The sequence below is a fragment of the Mus musculus genome, chromosome 12, assembly GCF_000001635.26.
Source record: "Mus musculus strain C57BL/6J chromosome 12, GRCm38.p6 C57BL/6J".
Classification (NCBI taxonomy): Eukaryota; Metazoa; Chordata; class Mammalia; order Rodentia; family Muridae; genus Mus; species Mus musculus.
The window spans coordinates 75,429,444-75,453,799 of NC_000078.6; the positions used below are offsets into that span (position 1 = coordinate 75,429,444).

At 44.4% G+C, this 24,356-nt stretch overlaps 1 protein-coding gene across 4 annotated transcripts in view; it reads right to left on the reverse strand.

The window, feature by feature from the left end:
• Nucleotides 1-20,019: 20,019 nt before the first annotated feature.
• Ppp2r5e (protein phosphatase 2, regulatory subunit B', epsilon) overlaps nt 20,020-24,356 on the reverse strand; it is a 146,775-nt gene continuing 142,438 nt past the window's right edge. For all 4 annotated transcript variants that reach the window (XM_006515926.3, NM_012024.3, XM_006515925.3 and 1 more), the window contains one exon: nt 20,020-24,356. This exon is cut by the window's right edge and continues 14 nt beyond it. In XM_006515926.3, the coding sequence (XP_006515989.1) occupies nt 24,271-24,356 (86 nt within the window). In that variant the 3' untranslated portion in view covers nt 20,020-24,270.

Sequence of the window (24,356 nt, forward strand, 5' to 3'; positions counted from 1 at the left end):
ACAGACAGTCTAACACTGGGAACGCCATTCAACAGTGTCATCGGGCAGAACCCAGGTCTTTCCTGCCCTGATGCCCTCTAGGTACAGTCAGGCCTTTTCACTCAAGCCTCTGTGCCCAAAACAACACAGAGGTGAAAGAAGAGAAGACACATCTCATTGCAAGCCTCTCTCTTTAGTGTTTTATAAGTTTGATAGGTGTGTTTGCCTGCACCTGCATGCAGTGTCCACAGAGATCAGACGAGGGTGTCAGATCCCCTGGATATGGAGTTACACACAATTGTGAGCCAATGTGCGGGGAATTGAACCCTGATCCTCTGGAAGACAGCCAGCACTCTTAACCACTGATCCATCTCTCTTTTTAAAGAGAAAAGATACAACAGAAGTCTCCCCACAGACTTTCTCTTTAATCACATTGGCCAGTGCCTGGTCACATGGTCATACTGTGCTATGAGAGAGGCTGAGAAGAGGGGCCCAGGCATTTTCTGCTTGGAGAGTTGTTGATCAGCTCAGCTGGCCAGAGAGAAAGACAGTGTGGGGAAGACAACCACTAGACTGTGGAGTGAGTGGAGGAGTTCAAATTGGGGCAAGAACCAATTGCCTATCAAGTCATAAAGTCTAATTTAGCTTCACACAATAAGGAAGCCAACATTTTATCTCATCTTGTCAAATTCTCACATTTTCTTTTCCTATCATTTCTAAGCTCAGAGCAAGAGATAGAACACAATTACTTATCATCCCTGAACACTAACAACACTGCCAGAGGGGCACTGTTGATCTGCAGGGAAATTAGCTGCCACCCACTTTGAGCCATGCATAGTTTATCTGGAAGGCAAGAGGGCTTGATGGGAAGTTCATGAAGGTCTCTTCTAGCCCTGAGAGCCCATGGTCCTGTGCCTATATTCAAATGTCTCCCAAGGGATTGAAGCATACCAGCTAAGACATGTTAGGAGAGAGAGATGGCTGACTCACACTGACTCCCACTGGCCTTGGGAACCCAAAAGTAGAAAATTAAATGATTTTTCAAGACACATCAACTTAGTAAAAATAAGAACTGGTTGATAGGTTCCAGCATGTTCTTGAAGGTAGTCCTATAATAGTTTACAAGAAAATTACTGAAAATGAAATTTTAAAAGAAAACTAAACAAGGCACTAAAATAGATTTTCCTCCATATGTCTTCCTTTATATTTGTATTGAAACTAATATCTAGTGTTTAGAGTACAGAAAAAATACATGTGGTCAGGGCTTAAAACAAGTCCTTCACAGCCAAACATCAGTCTAGGCTAACTCACACTCAAAAAATAATAATAATAATAATAATAATCAGTTCAAAAATTTCAGAAGTCTTTTTCTATGCTCAATATAGACCTATACACAGCATTGTCTCTTTCATTCTTTACAATATTATTGCCTTGTATTATTTCTATTTTATATCTGAAGAAATGGAAGCCACATAACCTGCCCAAGGGCTTAGCACCCAAAGTGGTATGACCAGAGTTTGAATGTGGTCAGTTTCTAGAACCCATCCTCTTGACCATTATGATGTATTGCTTTGATAATATTTTAATGTTACTTTTTATGTTTTTACATATCTATTCCACACTACTATATAGAGCATATGTTTTCTGTTCCCTAATTTGATATCTAATATAAAGATAGATGGACAGACGGGATTGGGTTGTAGAGATAACTCAAATATTAAGATCATTGGTTGCTCTTATTGAAGAGTCGAGTTCTCAGCACCCACACCAGTCAGATCATGGCTCTGCAACTCCAGCTCCAGGAGCTCTCTCACCATCTTCTGGCTTCTATAGACACACACACATACACACACACACACACACACACACACACACACACACACACACACTTGACATATATACACAGAGTCATATATACGTAGGCACAAAATTAAGGTTAAAGCCAGGTAATGGTGGCACACACAATCCTAGGACTGGCCTACAAAGTGAGCTCCATGACAGCCAGGGCTCCACAAAGAAACCCTGCCCCCCCCAAGAAATAATAGATAGATAGATAGATAGATAGATAGATAGATAGACAGACAGACAGACATTAAAGTAAAAAAATAGAAAGAAAAAAGAAAGGACGAGAACAAACAAAGGAACAAATAGAAGGAAAAGAGGGAGGAAACAGGATGGAGGGAAGGAAGAAAAGGAAGGAAGGAAGGAAGGAAGGAAGGAAGGAAGGAAGGAAGGAAGGAAGGAAGGAAGGAAGGAAGACAGAGAGACAACTTAGCATTCTTTCCATCCACAACTTCCCCATCCTCCTCCAGGAACATGTGAAGACATCACATACATCTTCACATGGGAAACACATAGTTTACAAGGAATGAGGGTCATCATGGAACAGAACTTGCCAGCCATGGCTCATGACTATAATCAGGAGACTGAGGAAGGAGGATTGCTAGGTAAAGCTAGTTTAAGGTCAGCCTAGGCTACAGAGGGAGATGCTGGCATGGGACTTACTCATCAACCAGAATCGGCTAACAGCAGCCTTGAAATCACACTCAGTCAATAGGGCTTTACAATCTGAGAGACAGGGTCCACTTGATGTGGCCCCGACCACCACCGAAAGGGATACTCCACTGGCTTTTGCTTATTCTGGTGGTTCTAGTTTAGTCAAAACGAGCTGAATTGGTTACCTTACATTGCTGTGACCAACATGCCTATAAGGAAAATCATGAAGACAGAAAGGTGATTTGGAATCATGGTTTCGGAGGGTTTTTTTTCCAATCCATGATAAAGAGAGCACAGCACATTAGTTCCTGGCAGTAAGGATTTATCAGATGAGGAAACAGACAAGTCAGAACCAGAAAACCATTATTAGGCTTCAAAGGTTCATTTACTTGGACCAAATAGAGCCCACCTCCCAAAGGCTACATGGCCTCCCAAAATGGTGCCATCACCTGAGAAATGAGCAATCAAAACGTGTGTCTATGGGTGTTGGGGCGGGCCTGTGGCTCTCATGTCCGGGTTCGAGCCTGGGAGGCAACTGGAGCTGAAAGAGAAGAGGGAACCTAGATAGGTCGAGAAATAATGGAGCCAAGACAATGTTCTGATCAAGGCTTAATAGGGATCATGCTTATAAAGAAGAGGGGGAGGCCCATCCCCCGCAGGTTCATTCTTGGAACCTGGAACCAGCTGCAGGTGATGACTGCAGGATAGGTGTAGTCTAGGGCCTCTCAGCAGGTAGCAGTATCTTGAAGAGGAACAGCGACAATGGCTGAACAATAGAGTGATCTAGGGAGGAAGGCTCCACCCTAGGTAATCTCCTTAGTGGCAGCAAAGTCAAGGTCTGGCTCAGCTTGCTTCAGGCTGAGGGGGAGGTTGCATATGGGAAACATTTCAAAGTCAAACCATAATGCAAGGACAAGGAGTGAAATTAGCCTATATATCCACAGCAATGAAATAAATTTAGAGAATATTTATCATTATCACTCCTACCATACCTTCTTCAACATATGGGCCAATGCTTTCATAATTCTAATGAAGGTGGTTTTTACCTTAGAATTTTATACCCAGCTAAAGCCTAAATTGACCATGAGAGTATATTAGAGAAACATTCAGATATGCAAGCTCTCAGAAACTGGATATTTCACGTGCTTCTTCTCAGTACTCTATCAAACTGGGGTCAGGGGTGATGGCATTTGATGGATGGTGACAAGGAAATGGTATGGTGGGCTGTCAGACCTCAGTGGCCTGGTTTATAATGCTCCCATAATATAGTGTCTATAAATAACATCTAAAATGTATAAGTCAAAAAGTAGCAGTAAAGGTGTATTGCTTGAAAATAGAGGAGTAAAGTACAAGAAAAACAATTAACAAGAGTTGAAAATATTTGGTCCAGAGTAACAGAACTTGGAGATGAGTGAAGGGGTGGGGGAGGGGTGGGGAAAAAAAGAGGGGGTGTAGGGGAGAGACACCATACTTAGTTGTAACTTGTTCTCCTAGGGAAGTAAAGAGCTGAAATCTAGTTGAGAGGTTAACTCAACATAATCTGCCTTAGAAGAGGGGCATCCCAGAGCAGCAGCTTGTTTTGCTGACCTGGTAGAAGGCTGTAACAGTGACCAGAAGAACTGGGGGGTTAGAACTGAGGGCAGGTTCTAACCTGTAAACAATGCCCAATTTAGGAACTAGAGAGATGGTTCAGTGGTTAAGAGTACTATTTGCTCTTCCAGGGGACAATTCCCAGCATCCACTGTCTGGAGCTCCAGTTCCAAGGGATCTAATGTCTTCTTCTGGACTCTGAGAGTATTGCATGCAGGTGATGATCAATAGCAGACATTGGATAGAGATGTTCATTCATTAACATATTCAACAGTGTTTGTATATTATATGGTTTGTTAAAAGAAAAAAAATAAAGTCTAATGTGTGAAATTCAAGGTAGTACCAGTCTTCAGCATGTTTTACTCAAGCATTTTTTCATGTGTATGAGGGTTTGCCTCCATGTATCTACATATATATGTGTGTGTGTGTGCACTATATGCACACAGTGCTTAAGAAGGCCAGAAGAGGGCACAGAATCCCCTAGAACTGGAACTACAAATAGTTATGGGCTGCCATGTGCATTCTGAGAATGGAACCTATGGAACCTGGGTCTTCAGCAAGTGTTCTTAACTGCCAAGCTGTCTCTCCAGAACCCTAACTTAAGCATTTATCTAAAAAAAAAAAAAAAAAAAAAAAAAACCACTTCACCCCACCTTCTCTTTCTCTTTACTCATATCAGAGTACTGGTTCCAGAAACAGTGTTTGCCTGAATTTGGGACAGTGTGGTATTCATGGAGGGGTCCAGCTGTGGTCCCGCATCCTCCCTTTCCTCCCTCTCAGGGTATCCAGACACTGCTGCACACCGGACTGAAAGGATGAAGTGGAATCTAGAATGGGTAGGGTCTGCAGGAACCTGGTCTGGCTGGGAGTGAGTGGGGTATGGGAGAGCAGGCCTTCTCTTAGGATCTTAGTGTTATAGCTTTTTTAAATAAAGGTCTCCAACAATCTTCAATGAAACAGCTCTTCGAGACGATCTTAGTTTGTGAACACACCTTTATTTGGGATGGGCTTGTACACATACACTTTATTTGTTCAAGGCTATACATATGAACCCTGCAGAATGGGGAAGAGTCCTTCTTAGGGTAAAGTTTCACTGACTGAGGCTTAAAGTATTGGGGACACCTCATTTGCATGGAGAGGCATTCCAGGAAGTTGAACCTGTAATTTCCTTAGGGATTACATGACATTCCTTGAGTAGAGTATGGGTTGGGCTCCCCAGATCAGGCAGAGAAAAGGAAGTCCTGCTAAGAAAAGAGAGTTCTCCATCTTTTTTTTAATTAGGTATTTATTTCATTTACATTTCCAATGCTATCCCAAAAGTCCCCCCACACCATCCCACACCCACTCCCCCCACCCACCCACTCCCACCTATTGGCCCTGGCGTTCCCCTGTACTGAGGCATATAAGGTCTGCACAACCAATGGGCCTTTCTTTCCACTGATGGCCAACCAGGCCATCTTCTGATACATATGCAGCTAGAGACACGAGCAGGAAGGGGGGGGGGGTTTACTGGTTAGTTCATATTGTTGTTCCACCTATAGGGTTGCAGATGCCCCCCAGCTCCCTAGGTACTTCCTCCAGCTTCTCCATTGGGGGCCTTGTGATTCATCCAATACCTGACTGTGAGCATCCACTCCTGTGTTTGCTAGGCCCAGGCATAGTCTCACAAGAGACAGCTATATCAGGATCCTTTCAGCAAAATCTTGCTAGTGTATGCAATGGTGTCAGCGTTTGGAGGCTGATTATGGGATGGATCCCCAGGTATGGCAGTCTCTAGATGGTCCATCCTTTCATCTCAGCTCCAAACTCTGTCTCTGTAGCTCCTTCCATGGGTGCCTTGCTCCCAATTCCAAGAAGGGGCAAAGTATCCACACCTTGGTCTTCGTTCTTCCCGAGCATCTTGTGTTTCACAAATTGTATCTTATATCTTGGGTATTTTAAGTTTCTGGGCTAATATCCACTTATCAGTGAGTACATGTCATGTGAGTTCTTTTGTGATCGAGTTACCTCACTCAGGATGATGCCCTCCAGGTCCATCCATTTGCCTAGGAATTTCATAAATTCATTCTTTTTAATAGCTGAGTAGTACTCCATTGTGTAAATGTACCACATTTTCTGTATCCATTCCTCTGTTGAGGGGCATCTGGGTTCTTTCCAGCTTCTGGCTATTATAAATAAGGCTGCTATGAACATAGTGGAGCATGTGTCCTTCTTACCGGTTGGAACATCTTCTGGATATATGCCCAGGAGAGGTATTGCGGGATCCTCTGGTAGTACTATGTCCAATTTTTTGTGGAACCGCCAGATTGATTTTCAGACATGGTAGACTATATTCTTAGTAGAGAGGTGCAACAGGACAGGATGGGGAAAACAGAGAATTAACGGTGTAGGAGGGCATTTCTACCTGAATTTGCCAAGCAGGTATGAAGATACAAAACACCTACAATATCAATTGTTCCTTTGTTCCTGGAGGCTTTCATGGAAGACAGGCACTAAATGAAAGTCAATGTTACAGGACTTGTCGATGCCCAATAATGTGTTCTCAGCCAAGGAAGTGAATTAGCACACAGGCGGACAGCAGCAGAGCTGGGCTGGCTCCACGTGCAGAGTCCAGGCTAGGGCAGGTAGCTCCTTTTGTTGCGAAATTGTCCCTGTTCATGTCTAAGCTGTTGGCCAGGCTCCTTTCTGACATGATGCTCCACACCATTGGCACTTGTTCTTGCCTCCGAACTTCCTTCCTCTAGAACAGTGGTCCTCAACCTTCCCAACGCCCTTTAACACAGTTCCTCAGTTGTGGAAGCCCCAACCATAAAATTCTTTTCATTGCTGCTTCATAACTGTAATCTTGCTACTATTATGAATCACAATGGAAATATCTGTTTTATGATGGTCTGAGGGGACCCTGTGAAAGGGTCATTCGATCACCCAAAGGACTCTCTGAGTTCTGAAGACTTAAACATCAGCCCCAGAATCCACACAAAGATGGACATGGAAGAATGTGTCTCCTCCCCTATAATCCCACTGATCTAATAGAGATGGGAGGGAGACAGGAGAATCCCTGGATGCTTGGAGGCCAGCTTGTCTTATGGACACAGTAACAAGCAAGAGTCTAGAAGAGAAGGCCCAACACCTGAGGTTGTCCTCCGACCTCCCCATGCATACTGTGGTATACACATATCCACACACAAACACACACAGAGTTGGGGAGGGGGAGAGAGGGGGGAATAGAGAGAGGCAGGGAGGAAGGTGGATTTAGATTTTTCTAAATACATAGCTTTTTTAAAGGTATCTGTGTGAAGAAATCATGACAACAGACACACACAGGTCTGTAGGCTCAGCAGAGCACCACACTCTGCTCTCCAGCCAACTCAACAACTCCTTGGGTTTCTATTATCCATAACCATGGCTTGTGACCAAGACAGAGCATTACATGGCTTATTTCTCTGGGCTCCTTTCCCTGGTAGCTAAGGCAAAGGCAAATGGTGTTTTATGGTTTCCAGTCCCAACAGTGCACAGACTGTTCCCAAATACCAAAGGCAGCAAGTGCTCAGAGGGCCATTAGCTAGGCATGACAAGGGGAGGGTGGTGATGGGTTTAAGGATCCTTTGTCAGGTGGGGGAAATGGGGAGGTGGTGAGCGGGTTTTTTGAAGGCACTAAAGACTTCTGTAATCTCTGTCATTAGGAACAGGCTGCTTAACTTCACCAAGCTCTCAGGACGGCTTTAGCATAGCCAGTGTCACTAAGAGCTGTCAATCTAGCTGCTAGAAATATTCCACAGTGAGCTTCATCGTGTATTCACTTCAAAACAGCAACAGTTACTCACGTGTTATGTGATGGACTTAAGGAGCATTAAGGAAAATACCCCCAATTCTCCTTAATGGATGGATCTGGAAAATATATTAACTGAGAGGAGCCAGACTCAGAAATATAAAAATCACATTTTTCTCTCATATGTGGATCCTAACTTGCAAGTATGTATGTATGCATGTATGTATGTATGTATGCAAATAAAGTAATACTGGATGAGCACAGGCTATGAAAGTAGATGGAAGATCAGGAGAAGGAGCAAGGGGTACTGAGAAAGGGGTAGGGCAAAAGGCCTCATGTGCTGAAAGCAGGAAGGGACAGAAGAGGAAGGTAGACCTGGGAGAAGAGAGGGAAGGGGGAACTCACAGAAAGGAAGTTATATGAAAATGCTATAACAATGCCTAATATTTATGTGCTAATAAAAAATGAGTGGAAAAAAAAAGAAAACAACCTAAATACTCCATAGAAAAAAAACACCTCTTGATGAAGAAGGGAGGACCACAGAAATCTACACAGCAATGGAGACTTTCTCCAACATAACTACCATGTGACCCAGCTACCCCACCCCTGGGTGTACATCCAGGGGAACCTGAGTCCACATACCACAGAGACCCCTTGCTTGCCCATGCTATTGCTGCACTGTTCACAGCAGCCAGGAAATGGAACCAGCCTCGGTGTCTATCAGCAGATAAATGGATAAGGAAAATGTAGGGAGTCAGGAGATGTGTCAGCCAGTAAAATGCTTGCAACACAAGCAAGAGAACCCCAGTTCATACTCTAGGCATGGTGGCACATAACTGCAATCCCAGAACCGAGAACGTCTGAGATGGGTGGATCCCTGCAACCTACTGGCCAGCCAGCCTGCTTGCCTAATGGGCAAGCCCCAAGTACCAGTGAAAGACTCAGTCTCTGAGGTCAAAGTGGATGGCTCCTGAGAAACAGCACCTGCGGGTGAGCCCTGGTCTCTACCTGCACACACAAGCACTATACATACCCGAACACCCACACTTTCTCATTCATACGCACAGAAGAGGAGAAGAAAATATGGTCCATAGAGACAATGGATTTCTACTCTGCCACATAGAAAAAGGAAATCTGGGCAGTTTTCAGGGAAATGGGTAGAACTGGAAATTATGATTTTAAGCAAAGTAACCCAGACTTAGAAACGCAAATACTGAATGTCTTCTCTCTGATACGGATCATAGATTTAATTTTTTTTTTTTTTTTTTTTTTTTTGGTTTTTCGAGACAGGGTTTCTCTGTGTAGTCCTGGCTGTCCTGGAACTCATTTTGTAGACCAGGCTGGCCTCGAACTCAGAAATCTGCCTGCCTCTGCCTCCCGAGTGCTGGGATTGAAGGCGTGCACCACCACACCCAGCTTATAGATTTAATTTTTAATATATAAAGGTGTATGTGGGTAGGTGGGCAGTGGTCATGAAATGGAAGAGGTTTCAAGGGGAAAGAGGGTAGGAGGTGGGACTACGATGGGAAGGAGGGACTGGCAGGGGAGGGGAGCAGAGGGAAGGTATCAGCAGGTCAACATTTGGAAACTCTGATGAACCCCCTCCCTACTCTGTATGCTATCAAAGCTACCCGAGAGGGCTCTGCTGAGTCAACACATTGAAGATATCTACATGAGACAAGAAGATAAATAACCAAAAGAGGTATTTTGTATCAAGAGTTGAGAGAAGTCGTTGTGGGTTTCCCACATATCCAATATCACTAAGGAGCCCAGGAACTTGGCCAGATCACCCAAGAGAAGGAACTGTCAAGGGTGACACTTCACCCTTGCTCCTCTAAGCAAGCCTAAGGGAACAATTTGGATGACAAAAAGAAAAAGAAAAAAAAAAGGCAGAAAGAAGGGGACTGGTTGGAAATAGGGAGTTGTCAGAGCAAGTGGGAAGGGACAAGAGAGGGCACATACACACTGAAAATGTCATAATGAAACCTAGCACATACGACCAACATGCTAATAAAGTCATTGCCATGAGTGACATCATTCTGTCCTACAAATGTATCCACGTTTTCCATCAAATGAGATTGAAATGAACACATGCAGTCCCTGAGTACAGGACTGGTCACACTTGTGAGCATAAGCTTTGTTGTCCTCTGCTTCCTTGATCCTGTTTTTAAAAAAAGGCACTGATGACCCCCAGAGACTTCTGTCTATCAATGTTTACCATGGCACAAATGAACATTTAGAAGTTTTCAATTGTAATTTATACAGAATGGCACAGTTGTACAAAAAAATAAAAGTAACTTGACTTTGTCATGCTTAAGAAAAACAAGGGGTTTGGGAGTGGGTGGGAGTGAGGATAAACCAGCCATCATTAGCCAAGGTAAAGTGACACTAGTCGGTCCTAACAGCCAGAACCCCACAGCACCTGCCCCTTCCACTCACACCATGGAAGACGCCCCACTGTGGCCCTGATGAATAACGTGAGTCCCACCTCCCTACCTCCCAGAATGGAGACACGGCCTCTTCCCAAAAGACAGAAGGTGGTTGGTTGGTTGTACTGGCTGGTTTTGTATGTCAACTTGACACAGGCTGGAGTTATCACAGAGAAAGGAGCTTCAGGTGGGGAAATGCCTCTATGAGATCCAGCTGTAAGGCATTTTCTCCATTGGTGATCAAGGCAGGAGGGCCCATCGTGGGTGGTGCCATCCCTGGGCTGGTAGTCTTGGGTTATATAAGAAAGCAAGCTAAGCAAGCCAGGGGAAGCAAGCCAGTAAGTAACATTCTTTCATGGCCTCTGCATCAGTTCCTGCTTCCTGACCTGCTTGAGTTCCAGTCCTGACTTCCTTTGTTGATGAACAGCAGTGTGGAAGTATAAGTTGAATAAACCCTTTCCTCCCCAACTTGCTTCTTGGTCATGGTGTCTGTGCAGGAATAGAAACCCTGACTAAGACAAAGTGGTACCAGCATATTACTGTGACAACCTTACCATGTTTTAGGGAGGGCTGTGGAAGGACTTTGGAACTTTGGGTTACAAGATCTATTTGGTGTTAAGAGCTCTGTGGGATGTTGTGTAGGAGCTTGAAAAATCATGTTGAGAACAGTGCAGAAGATAGAGGCCTGGCTTGTGAAATTTCAGAGGCAAGATTAAACACTCTTATCAGGGCTGTTGCTATTTTGATTGTGAAGATTCTGTGGTTTTGGTTAGCTGGGGCAGAATTGCTTGAGCTGGAGAGTTTCAGTTGGACATGCAACCATCCTCCAGTGGCTGACCAGAAAGTGGGTGGTCCCATCTGCATGCCACGCCCACAAATATAGCCTCTCTTGTTCCCGGGGACCCCCACCTCCCATTCCATGAAACATGAAGGCTCAAGCTCTCACCCCCTTTCTAGCTGGGAAAGTGAGGGCTTCAATCTAAGTCAGGTGCTAATGGGCATTTTCTGGTCCCAGATCTCAGATTGCTACAAACTGGAGGTATATGTCCCAGCCCTGGTTCCCATTTCCAATCTGTCTTCTGCGCTGGCAATGACTATGGTCACATTTTCTCAAACTTTTGTCTAACCACAAATTAATCTGGTTCCAACAGGCGTTGGCTTTTCATACAGACAGCTCAGACTGGCCTCTCAGAAGGAATTCATGCATTCATGTTCTTCAAGCCAAATAAACATGAAGCTAAGGCAACCTCCAGGCCAGTGTCCCGCCTTAGCTTCCTTTGGTTTCAGAGGCCTTAAAATAACCATCCTGGATCTGTCTGCATGGTTTCCTCCCATCCCTGTTTTGCTCTTGAAGGGACCTCCTTGGATCCCAGCACGCCAACACTGCAGTAGCACCATGTCTCTGCCACGTGCTCCTCTGAGCCTAGAGCTGTTGGAGATCACCAAACTCTAGTCTATGTTTTTTATAGATATGAGAGATGCAAATCCAAACTCAAAGCATCAGCAGGGTGGGCTCTGTCCGAAGCCTGGGTGGAGGCACATTCCATGCCCCACTTTCAGTGTCTGATAGTTGCTGGCAAGCCTCATTTGACTTAGAGGTTAGATAACTCCACCGTGTACCACCTTCCCGTCTGCGGGTGTGCTTCTGTCTCCTCTCTTATGAAGACATCCATTCTTGCATTTAAGCCAATCTAAACCAGGATGAGCTCATCTCAAGATGATTAACATTGTAAGGGTCGCATCCACTGGTTATTTGCAGACCTCGGAAGGGTGAGTATATATATTGAAGAAATCCCACTCTGAGAGAATGGAAAAGAAGCCATAAGGGACATAAGGGGACAGTCTGAGACAAAGAAAATTTACTTCTGCCAACCAGCCTGCTTTGATCTCTCAACAATCTACACTCCGGGTGTGATGATCAGAGACAGATTGGCATAAAATTAATAGAAGAAAATAACTGTCCAAGTCTTTCTATAAAGAATACTTAACCAGATGTTTCAAGGTAGCCTGTTTCTCAGCACAGCTGAGAATATTGTTACCCTATGACCTTGTCTCTGACACCTGTCTCCCATTTACCCTCAAAAGGAAACAGTTAAGCTAGCTAGAGAGTTGGACACACTCTCAGCAGTAGCTACGATGAAGTAACCTTACCCATGGGAAGAGCCTTTCTAACAGATGAGAAGAGAGAGAGAGAGACTGCGGAGGGGGCTCAGCCAGTGAAGTGTTAGTCTTGTAAGTGTGAGGACCTCAGTTAAATTCCCAGAACCTATATGTAAAGAAAGCTGGGCCTGGTGGCATATACACATAGCTCCAATGCTGCAGATCCATGGTCTCCCTGGCCAGACAGACTAGTCTACTCAGTGAGTTCCAGGCCAGTGAGAGACCTCACCTTTTAAAAAGAAATGGCAATAGCCAAAGTTGTGTGGCCTTTTCATGTATGCATGCATATATCAATGTACTTGCACCTGTACAGTAGACACATACACACACACACACACACACACACACACACACACAGAGAGAGAGAGAGAGAGAGAGAGAGAGAGAGAGAGAGAGAGGAGAAAACATTCACATAAGTGCTTGGAACAGAAAATATACTGATGTAGGTTGCATGAAATCTTCTCTAAGGATGAATGGTATTTGTGGTCATTAGTGATATTGATCAACTTGACAGGATCTAGAATCACCCCAGAGACAGACCTCTGGATGTGCCCATGAGGGATTTTCTTGTTAGGTTAGTTAAAGGGGGGATGACTCATCCTTAGAGTGGGGGGGGGGTACCACCCCATGGGCAGGTGCTAGACTGAATAAAGAGAAGGTGAGTTGAGCATAACATTTATCTTCCTCTGCTTCCTAACTGCAGACACAATGTGACCAGATGCCTTTAGACCATGGCTTCCCCATCATGACAAACTGTACCCTGAAACTGTGAACAGCCCTTCCCTCCTCCCCTCCCTTCCATTGACTTTACTATTTCATCACACAAATAAGTAATTATTACACTACTGATACCATAGCTGTTTGTCCTGTGCAGAGAGTGATTGGGCCAGTCGACTGACATGGAAGGACACCAAGATATAATAAGGTCATGCAGCTGGTGTTCAAGACTTCATGTTAAATTAGGCTCCTGGGATGCAGATTAAGCTAGATAGGCATGAGCCTTAGGGAACATAAATGTCTATAGATTTGCCATTTTGATATTTGCTCTAGAATGCTGCAGACTCAGGGACCAAGGATCAATGCTGCACAGGACTTCTGAGCCATGGGAGGTCCTGAGCCAGAGTCTCCAGGCTCCTCTTCAAGATGTGTCCCCAGGAGTGGACAAAGGCCATGGTGTTCTAATGACAGCCCGGCTTGTTAGAAGCAGAATAGGGGTGCCAGAAGGGCTTTCCAGCCCTAAGGGTCTTTATCATGTGTCTGGATGGTTAGGTGCCCTAGATGCCACTACAGGGGACAATCATCTTGGGAACAACTCATTCTTCTTGAAGGTCAGCCTGCTGGAAGATGCACGCAGGCAGTGTTCCAAGGGCCTGCTGGGTAGTCAGTTTCCAGATGGGTTAGGATCATGAAGCACAAAACCACCTCCACATGTTCCATCCCTAACACCCCCCATAAGTCATTCTTACCCAACTGTGTCCTCACATTAGCTAAAAATTATCCTGGGATCTGATCCCTGTGTCCTATTCACAAAAGAAAAAATGAACAATTAAGGTGATTAGATGGTAATATTTTCCAGAAGCCCCATAAAGTATATCCATGGCTTTCAGGGAATTTACCCTCATTATTCAGCAGAGACACTAAACCCCAAAGGCATACAGACACTCAGAGCAATGTGTCCATGGCACTAGAATAACAAGGTCAGGACAACAGCAGCATCCTTAACCCAGAAGACAACAGCCATTAAATAGCTCTTTATACACCTAACACTCTCTTGAAGACATTCTTCTTGTGCCTCACAGAGCCCCGTAATCAAGTCAAAGTACCAATAGAAAAACTGGGACTCGGCCATATCAACAGGCACCAAGATTGAGAAGATTTACCTCTAAAAGACCTTAAGGTGTGGCTTTTGTTAAATGCTATGAAATACGTGCACAGATGGAGAAAGTTATCATCAAAAACAAGGCCACTGTGAATAGAAAGGCATAGAGGCCTTTAGACACTCCAAATCCTCATCATAGGAAGCAAGCAGAAACAACCACCACAACAAAAACCCTAAGTTGTAGGGCTGGGGAAATAGCTTAGCTGCTTGCCAAAGAAGCCGGAAGACCCAAGTTCAGACCTCAGAACCCACATGAAGATGCTTGGTTAGCATGGTGCCATGCACTGGCAATCCCAACGTTAGGGAGGCAGAGACAGGGGATCCTAGGGGCTTGGTGTTCATCCAGCCTAACTGGTGAGCCCATGATCAGCAAGAGACCCTGTGTCATAAAGCAAGGATGGCAGTTCCTGAGGAATGACAGCTGAGGTTGCTGGCTGGCCTCCACATGCAGATGCACACACAGTAGCTCCCTCCCGCTCTTTGGACTACTTTGTAACTAATTTTAACTTAAGTGGAGAGCAATTACTCCCACGGTTTCCAATTTCCTTATTCTGATACTTGAGTTAGTCATTAGCAAACATTATTTCCTAAGGATACATACAGCTCTCGTTTCTCTGATACTTCTCCCTTCCCGTTAAAACAGTTATCACCAGTTTTACTAGACAGTAGTTAGAGCCTGTGGTGTGACTGTAAACATCCCCCGCCAGTCTGGGGATGTGCTATGTGTGTGCTTCTGCTCTTCCCAGGCCCCCTGCTCTTCCAGGAGTCTCTACTCTGGTACCCTTCTCTCTGACCTACACTGCATCATCCCCTTTCAAACCTCACACCAGTTTTCTCCTCCAAGTTCCTCTCCTTATCTGTTTTCTTTGGCTTCCAGAGTTTCCCCTCTGGCCCAGTGGGCACTGGCTCCTCTCTAGGCCTGTCACCCACCACACTACTTTACTTTCCATTCTAAGGGGCATCATTGCTTCTTCAATCCTGTGACTTCCATTTTCTTGTTTTCCTAGAATATAGCCTCAAGTAGCTTTAAGCCTATGTAAGATGCATGAGAAGGAAGCTTGAAGTCTATGGAATTCTAAGTTGAAAAATTCCCTCCGTAAATGTTTAAAAAATTGCTGTGTCTGCGCAAGTACACACGTCATGATATGCACACGGAGGTCAGAGGACGACTGTGTGGAGCCGGTTCTCCCCGGTACTGGCTCGCATGGCAAGCGCTTTTCCCAGTGAGTCATCACATCAGCCCATTCATTTCAAAAGCATCACCCCACTTTTTACTCCATGTTACTTTTGAAGAAGTCAATGTCACTCTGATGTTTGATCCTCCAAATATGATGTTTGGAGTGTACTGTAAGCTCGGGATGTCTGCTCTATACTTTTCATGCATGAACACCACTCAGGTCTGTCCTTTTATTTAATGTGCCTCCTTTTCCTCTGGATGAGCTTCTAGAAGATAATCTCAATCTCAAATTTGTTTTGTGGTTGGAGATGTGGCTCAGTTCGTGGAGTGCTTGCCTAGCAAACTCGAGGTCCTAGGTCCAGTCCTCAACATCATATAAGCTAGGCGTGGTGACACACAGCCCTTAGGAGGCAGACGAAGGACGATCATTAATTCTAAAGGATCATTAGCTACAGAGTGAGTTTCAGACCAGCCTGGGTACATGAGACTGTATCAGAAACAAATAAACAAACAACTTGTAAATTCTATTGGTAAATTGTCCTGTGCTGCTGTAGCCTGCTTCCTCTGAAACCCCCTGGCCTGTATCAGGTTGGTTGCCCGGCTTACGGCTAGCTGTGTTAAAAACGTTGCATCCTTGCAAACAGCTAGAAGGTCAATCATTTCCAGCAGACTCCAACATTTATACAGTGTTTATGCCATTGTACAAAAAAATGCCTTCAGTGGGAAAAGGAAGCCAGAATTTCATTCATGGCTCAAACTCAAACGAGAACTGACTGCCTCCACCTCTCTTGTACCCCCAGATAGATGTTCCTCTTGTTTGCTCTTTCAATCTGGCTATTCCAATTATCTCTGAGCAATATTTCCGGTGCCTGCTTTGATGAGGCCTTGCTGTCTGTCCACTTCTTTCTCTCTGCTTCTTGGTACTTATCCTTTTAATTTTGCTTGCTATATACTCAAGAAACTCACTCATTCAAAACTGAAAGCACAGCTACCACAAATCATTCTCCAGGCCACACAGAACAATCGAGAAATTGGAAGTAATCCTTCAAAATAATGTATAATGCAAAATAATGCAAGCTAATCAGGGGGGAACTTTAAAAAAAAAAAAAAAAGCTCACTTTGAGGGATTTTTCTAAACAAACATGTGTCCTCTGTAAACAATAAGGCTCTCAGAGTGGAAGAAACCTAGGAATCCTAGCAACTGAATACAAAGTGGAGCGTGGACAAGAAAGAGGCAGGGAGGAAAGACGGGATCTCTACTCTAAGACCCTGACTTACACCACAGTCCACCTGCCTGCTTGTTGAGCCCACTTGTTTGTCTATGCATCGAGTGGTCCCATTTCCATGACACCTAAGAGGAAAACTAGAGGCGGGAAAGCAGCCTGGCAGTTGCTATGGCTGGAGTTGGCAGAGGACTCAGTTTTAAGTGGGGCAGCAGAAAGCAGTCTGTGGTGGCCAGGACAGCGGAACTTCTCTGCATGGAACTGTGGGGGTGCCAGCAAAGTCTGTACTTCTGTCAGAAGCACAGAAGTGTCTGAGAAATGAAATGGATGGTTTGTAAGTCTCAACGGTTGAGCAGGATGTGAAAGGAAGAGATGGGATGCAGCCTGTGACAATGACTGCATCACAAAGAGATTGCACAACCACACTGCGCAGACACCGTGCGTGTCACCCCTGAAATCATTCTCCAAATATAAAACTTCAGTCTAATCAGGGAAAAATATCAGAAACACCCATTTCCAGATACTTCTAAAAAGCAACTGACTAGAAACATTCAAAAGTGGAACTCTCCTAAGTTGGAAGAGACTTAGGAAACACGTGAAGTATGGGCTGGCTTCTGGAAGAAAGGCACATCAAAGGCAGAGACTACAGGGACAGAGAAGAAACAGAAGCAGACCTAAGAATAATGTCCCACAGTGGGAAAAGACTTTAGCACAGAAGAGGGCTGGGCGACAGGTACGGGAGAAGGCAAATGGAAAGTACTCAAAGGAACTGAACTCTTAAGAAAAAAAGGATGATACTGGATATGGTTTCAGATTTTATGAGTTTCTAGGCTGAAGGTAACACCAGCAGAAAAATTTGTGCTTCTGGCCAGAAGAAAGGTGAAGATAGTCACAGCAACTGGAAACTAAAACATAGCCCTGGGAACAAAGAACAGAAAGGAGCAGTACAAATTAGGTGTGAGCCAGCCAGATCCTGTGGATAAGCCACGGCCCCTGCATCCACAGAACTCCTGAGAAGGTTAAAGCTGTGACCTGAGGTTGGTACCACTGCCTCAGTTAAATATCTGCTTGAAAATAAATCGATATTCCTCAGAAGAATATATGCAAATCCAGAGTTCCCATAATGTAATATTCAAGGTAACAAGACAGAAACCCCAAACAAGACAAGTTTTCCATGAGCAACCTGCCCACTAAGCTATAATGGACATATACAGAAGTGACAACACTGTCACAGATGGAGAGGAAATGAACATCACTCGTTGCTGGAGGAAAAGGAATTAGTGAAGCTGCCCTGGAAACCATTCACGGTTCCTCCGAAAGTCAGACAGTGGGGCTGGCAGGACACAATCTAATCTTTTTATCTAATGATAAAAAGAAAGCAAGCTATCACCACACAAAAGATTATTCCGCCACGACAACTACTGCTACTGAATAATCTTCAAAGTATTGCGCTAGGGTCAGGGGAGGTAGGTCGGTAGTCAAGAACACTGTTTTTCCAGAGCATCCATGTTCAATTCCCAGTACCTACACAACCACCTGCAACTCCAGTACTAGGAGATCCAACACCCCTGTGGACATCAGACACACATATGATAGACAGACATATATTCAGGCAAAACTCATACACGTATGAAAATTTAAATGTTATGCTAAGTGAAAAGGCCAGACCTGAAGGGCTATACCTTGTCTGATTCTGCTCTGCTTAGGGAACTCTACAACTTGAAGATACTGAAGAGCCTGACCTGACATCAGAGAGGAAGGACTGCAGCATCCACTGTTTCTGGACCATCTCAGTCTGTCAGTGCTGCTGTATAGAACTCCAGACATTAATGGATAAAGAAAAGAAGTTTAAATGTCTCACTGGTCCAGAGGAATTTCTCTCACAGTTCTGGAGGCTGGTAGGTGCCCTAGCATTTGGGGAAGACCTTCTTGCTGCGTCAGCTCATGGTAGAAGACCAGAGTAAGAGACAGGGAGAAAAAAAGGACAGGCCTGGACTTAACCTTTCATAATTGACTCATTCCTGCTGTGACAGAATCATTCCACTCACATCTGTTAGACTCTCACAGACTGATCACCTATGGGCACCACCTCTAAATGTTATTGAAGACTCCATTTCCTACAAGTTTTGGGAGTACACACATTCAAAACATAAGACTTGGTAGTATCCAAGTAATGATTCTTCTGAAGTTACCAACTCCATATATTCCCCATTACTCACTAACATTTACTTACTTTAGGAACATCACGACATCCCTCAATTTTGTGTGGCAATAGGAAGGGTCCACCATACTGAAATTCTTCAAAATAAATGCCAAATTAAAAGGCATCGATGATACAATCATAAAACTATAGGGGGGACGAGTGGAGAAGATATCGAGATCTAAAGCCACATTTTTGTGGCACTTTCTTGAGGCAAGGCTTCTGTCATAACCCCATTACAAAAACTAGAAGCTCGCCGGGCGTGGTGGCTCACGCCTTTAATCCCAGCACTCGGGAGGCAGAGGCAGGCGGATTTCTGAGTTCAAGGCCAGCCTAGTCTACCAAGTGAGTTCCAGGACAGCCAGGGTTACACAGAGAAACCCTGTCTCAAAAAAACCAAACCAAACCAAACACCAAACTGGAAGCTCACAGTGGAAAACAATGGATCTAGATTCCCACTCAACAACCTACATACAAATAACCCAACTATACATGGAACATCCTAGCTCCAGGTGACTCTAAAACGTGACATGCTCCAATTCGCCATGAGAGCAAATTCCACAGAAGGCAAATACTGCAAAGAAAGGACTCCATGGCAGCTTTAGGAGGAGTACAAATGACCTCCCACTCTTCTGAGCAGGCTCTGCGACTGCTTGACCAGCAGGAAGTGGTGAAACAGTTGCTATCAGTCTCTGGAGCCAGGCCTCAAAGGATGGGTAGTTTTCACTTCCAGTTGCCACAGGGTGGTCCAATGAGGAAGTCCTGAGAGGAAGAAATGGGACATCTGGCAGCACTCCAGGCCACGGGCAGCATAAACTCCGCCAGCCCTGCTGAAGTGAATCTGCTCCTCCTTTAGATATTCCTCGTCACACTAAAGGACCAGACGGAATATTCTCACCAGTCCTACCCCATGCTGCAGCCTGGGAGGCAGAATAAGTGGAACACTGTTATAGTGATAGCCACTGGGCCACTCCCTAGACCCCTAGACATAACGTTTCTCAAAACTGAAACCTGGTAACACTCACCCCACACACACATCTCAAAACTCAGTTCAACATTATTAGTATGACCCAAAAGGCCACAGGGTCGACAATAAAGACAAGCAGCCAGGCACCTGCACCCTTCAGTGCTTATTTATTAGGGACACCCACAGTACAGAATCTCACATAGCTGTCAACGGGAGGATTACATTGCTTTGGGGAGCACCTCTGCTTAGTCTGTAACCACTTTTGAGAGAGTATATTATTTTCAAAGATGAACGCTTATTTCCAAGTGTGTAAGCTGCCACCTGCATCCTGCTGTTTGAAACGGAAGAAGTCTGGTTCAACAGGGGCTGGAAGTGTCTTGGGTAATTTTTTACTTTGAAGTGGATCAGAAGGCTTCCCTGCCTGGCTAAACCAGTCTGTCATTTTTCATATGCAACTTTTCATATTGTTTCATTTTCACATCTATGCACCAACGGATGTTTTGAAAACTTAAGAAAAACACTCATCCACAGCTAACACTGTGGCTTCCTAGCGGGGGGAAAAATGAACGTGTGCTGCCCTCTCCTGCCACAACAATGAAATGAGGGAGAGGAGAGGCTGGAGCTGAGATGAAACCCTCAGGCCTGAGGAGATGGGCATGCCATTCTCATTACACTCCAATCAAAAGCCAGACAACAAGAAAACGTGTTGGTAATATTTATATTTGAAATTTCCCCATTGATACATGAGGTTTAGATTACAACTTATTTACAGTAAGTGATTTAAAAAAAAAAAGGGATGGGTTGAGAAAGAAAGAAAATGGAGGAGAGGATGGGGGAAGGGAGGGGAGGAAAGGAAACCTAGGCTCACAGACGTCATAGCACGGGGCGTTGGTTTCCAGGAGACGCTACAGCTGGCCGCTCTCGTGCACAAGCGGCAGACAAATGGAACATTCCGCTGGCTCAAGCTCCGCTCACCCTCCTCTCGGACGCACACCCCTTCTTTCAGGTTCTCAAAAGTAAACATAGAGGAGTATAAAATGCGTTGCCAATATTACTTATTACAAAAGTCCTTTATGGCTCCTCCCTAACTCCACGAAGAGAAGCAGCTGAGCCAGAATACAAAAATAAAATATTCATGTGCAAATAAAATGTCACGGATCATATCTCCTGTTGCCTTTCTGAGACAGGTGACCGTCACTTTGTGGGAATGTTGGCTAATAACATCAAAGGAGAGCGGCTCTTCCTTTCCTGGGCCAGGTCAGTGTATCAATTAAAATGGAAAAACAAAGCAAGAAGACCTTCGGAATACTTAGTGATGTTGATACCAGCCTCCCATCCACACACCACTCCCCGGCTCCATCCCTAAAATAAAGTCTACTTTATTTCCCTTTCCATAAAGTGATTGAGCCTAGGGTTATGTGTTCAGTATAGGAGGTGTGATGACAAGTGCTCCCTAGGTCTGCACCTTGGACTGCCGCACGCACGGGAGATACAGAGCCAGCGCGATCCTGCCACTTAGGGAAAGAGCCCAAGGAGGAGGGAGGGGCTTATCCCTGCATCCAGTCACATTCAGGGGTTATTCATTTACTTTTTATTTTCTTTTATTAAAAAAAAACAGTCAATGTCAGGAAGAGCAAAATATAATCAAAACCACAGCGGACAATAACTAAACAGTGATGAAGGAGCACTGGGGCCTGGGCACAATGAGGAGTGGACGCTTGATCCAGAGGAGACGGTCACTTCGCTCACACAGCTGCTGCAGGCTGCAACCTGCAACCTCGGCATCATTCTAAATCACAGGGTTATATTTTAATTTTTTTATTCCAAGGACATTCTTAGTCCCATCCCTGAAACCAATATGGTAGGGATAAGGTTGAAGTGGTCACCACTCACTAACTACAATATTTGCTATTGAAAAAATATATTTATATATAGTTCTGGAAACTATGAAGCAAACAAAATATAACACAGAGCTGAGTTTGTCACAGTTAACTCACATTGAGTGACAGCAGGATTGCCCAGGGAGGTCAGACAGGGGGGCTGCTGCAAATGCAGCAAGTATGTCCTTAAATATGTCACATAGTGCAACAATCAAGTCACCTGGGCTAGCTTCTCCTCACCACACACAACATGACAGAGGTCACATTGTCACTTTTGGTTAAAAGGGAAATGAGTGTTTCTTCTCAGAGATTGCCCTGTGAGTTCTGACATTCAGCTCTCATCACATCTTTAAATAGTCTAAAGCTTAGCTTCATTCCTCTCAGTTGGGAATGACCAACAGACAACACTGACCCTTAGCTCTGAGGACAGGACACGGTGCAGAAAGAGGTCCTGACCTTCCTCATGTCAAATGAGCACATGTCATCCCCAGAGGGACCACAGCAAGCAAGGTCTACACTATCAAAGATATGTGTAATGAAGATGGAAACGGCTAAGACAGCTAAGGGAGATGTGCTATGGTTTGCTTCTTAGCATCAATATGTGAACATGCAGCTCTGCTCACACTTTCCAGGTCCTCAGATGGAACCCTCCTTAACGCTCTTTAAGAGTCCTATTTATTCCACTGAACCATCTTGGACTTGGTGGTACGCATACCTTTAAAAAACAAGAGAACAAAGGTACCTAAATGAAAATATCCATAATTAGCTTACATTTATGTACACATTGTGACTGACAATCTGGAAATACTTCATAAGTGAAATAGGTCAGTGGCTTTTCCCCTCCTTTTCCTTGGAAACAACAAAGCTCTATATATTCTACTTTACATTTAAAAGGAAGGAAGAAAATATACAAGCCCATATTTATACTGTATTTCTACTAAGAGCAACAATAGCTCATGTGTGTTCATGTTAGCTATAATCACAACTCAACATATGAACACAGAGTCGGCTCTATGCCATGAACACTGCTGGATGTGATGGCTCGGGGTTATGGGCTCACCACTGTCCTGTCTCTAACAAGAAAAAGCTTCCTGGAAACAAACCCCACAACACACACTTGCCAATACACAGCGATGCAACACATCGGGTGAATACATACTGCACACCTGTACATCAGCAACTTACCTACCCAGGGGGACCCAGTACAGAGACAGTAAGCCCAGCTAGAGCACAGCCCTCGGGTTGGTTTGGTTTTGTTTTGTTTTTAACTTAAACAATTTGGTCACGATGCACCTTTGATATAAAAGCATTTTTTAAACTTTATTATTAATACTCAGGACATTAGGAATTTCCAGATTTTTTTCAGTAGCATTTGTAGAACCACTTTTGGTAACAAATACAGTAGTTAGGAATATGCATCCAATTCAGAACGCATAATGTTGATCCTGAATCCTTTCTGGCTAAAAACAGGGCTGGCGCTGTGGTGAGCTAGAGAAGGAGGATGTTCCTCCCAGAGGCTGCACCCTGCATCCTCTTCTGCTGAAATACTTTGTAAGTACACATTAGGAAGTAAGGCATCAACTGCAAACAGTTCATGCTGTTTGCTCAACTCGGTTCCCAAGTGGATGCGCGGTCCTGGTGCTCGGCTTCACGGTTCTATCGCTTAGTGCTCTCTCTCTTACTCCACAGGATCCGAAAGGATGTTCTCTGACATTTCTAAGTTGTCTCTGGTCTGGATGCACACTTATGTCTGCAGCTAATGCTGCAGGTGCTGAAGCCTGCGCGTCCCACTGCCTGTTTTCAAAGGATTCAAGACACTGATTTGGACTCACCATATCTGATATGAAGTCCAACATTCCCTTCGCTACCATGCTTATCACCTCTTCTTTTTACTCCTAATCTGAAAACTAAAGGAGTACCAGGACCTGGCAGCTGGGAAGATGTTCATCCAGCAGACAACCTTTCCTCAGAGACCTCTGACTCACAGCCCCGGTCCATGTGGACACTTGACTCATGAAGATGTGCAAAAGGAAAGGATATCACGTTACAGTCATGTCCAGAGGAGGGCGCTATACAAACTTATAAAGAAATGACAATCTTTTCTTCCTTTACTATAAATACATTTAACAGCTTAGCAGAAAGACAAGCTAAATTTAAGATTGTTCACATTTGAAAATTGTATCATACTCTCTGCTAGTGATAAATAAGGAACTCCTGATAATGGAATTTTAACATAGCAATTTCCCCGACAGATCTCTGTAGACCTTTTGTTTGTTTGTTTGTTTTTAAAGAGGGTTAGAACAATGATTATGTTTGCAAAGTTCTGAGAGTCCATCTACTGTCCACACTTTGAAGTCCTTATGTTTTCCTTTACTTAGAGACAGGTATATACAGTGCTGCTGTAATAATGAGACAAATGTGAAATCTACTGTAAAGTTGCACAATACAGAAAACTGTTGCTCCATCCTTCTACTACATAAGCGTGTGACCCACGGGTTAGTGTGTCGCTGTCAGGCTGTTGTTAAGTTGGAATTATCCCATCGCGTCTAAGACCTCTCTTTAACTCCAGATCCTCCAATTTTTTCCACAGTTCTTCTCGCTCCTTTT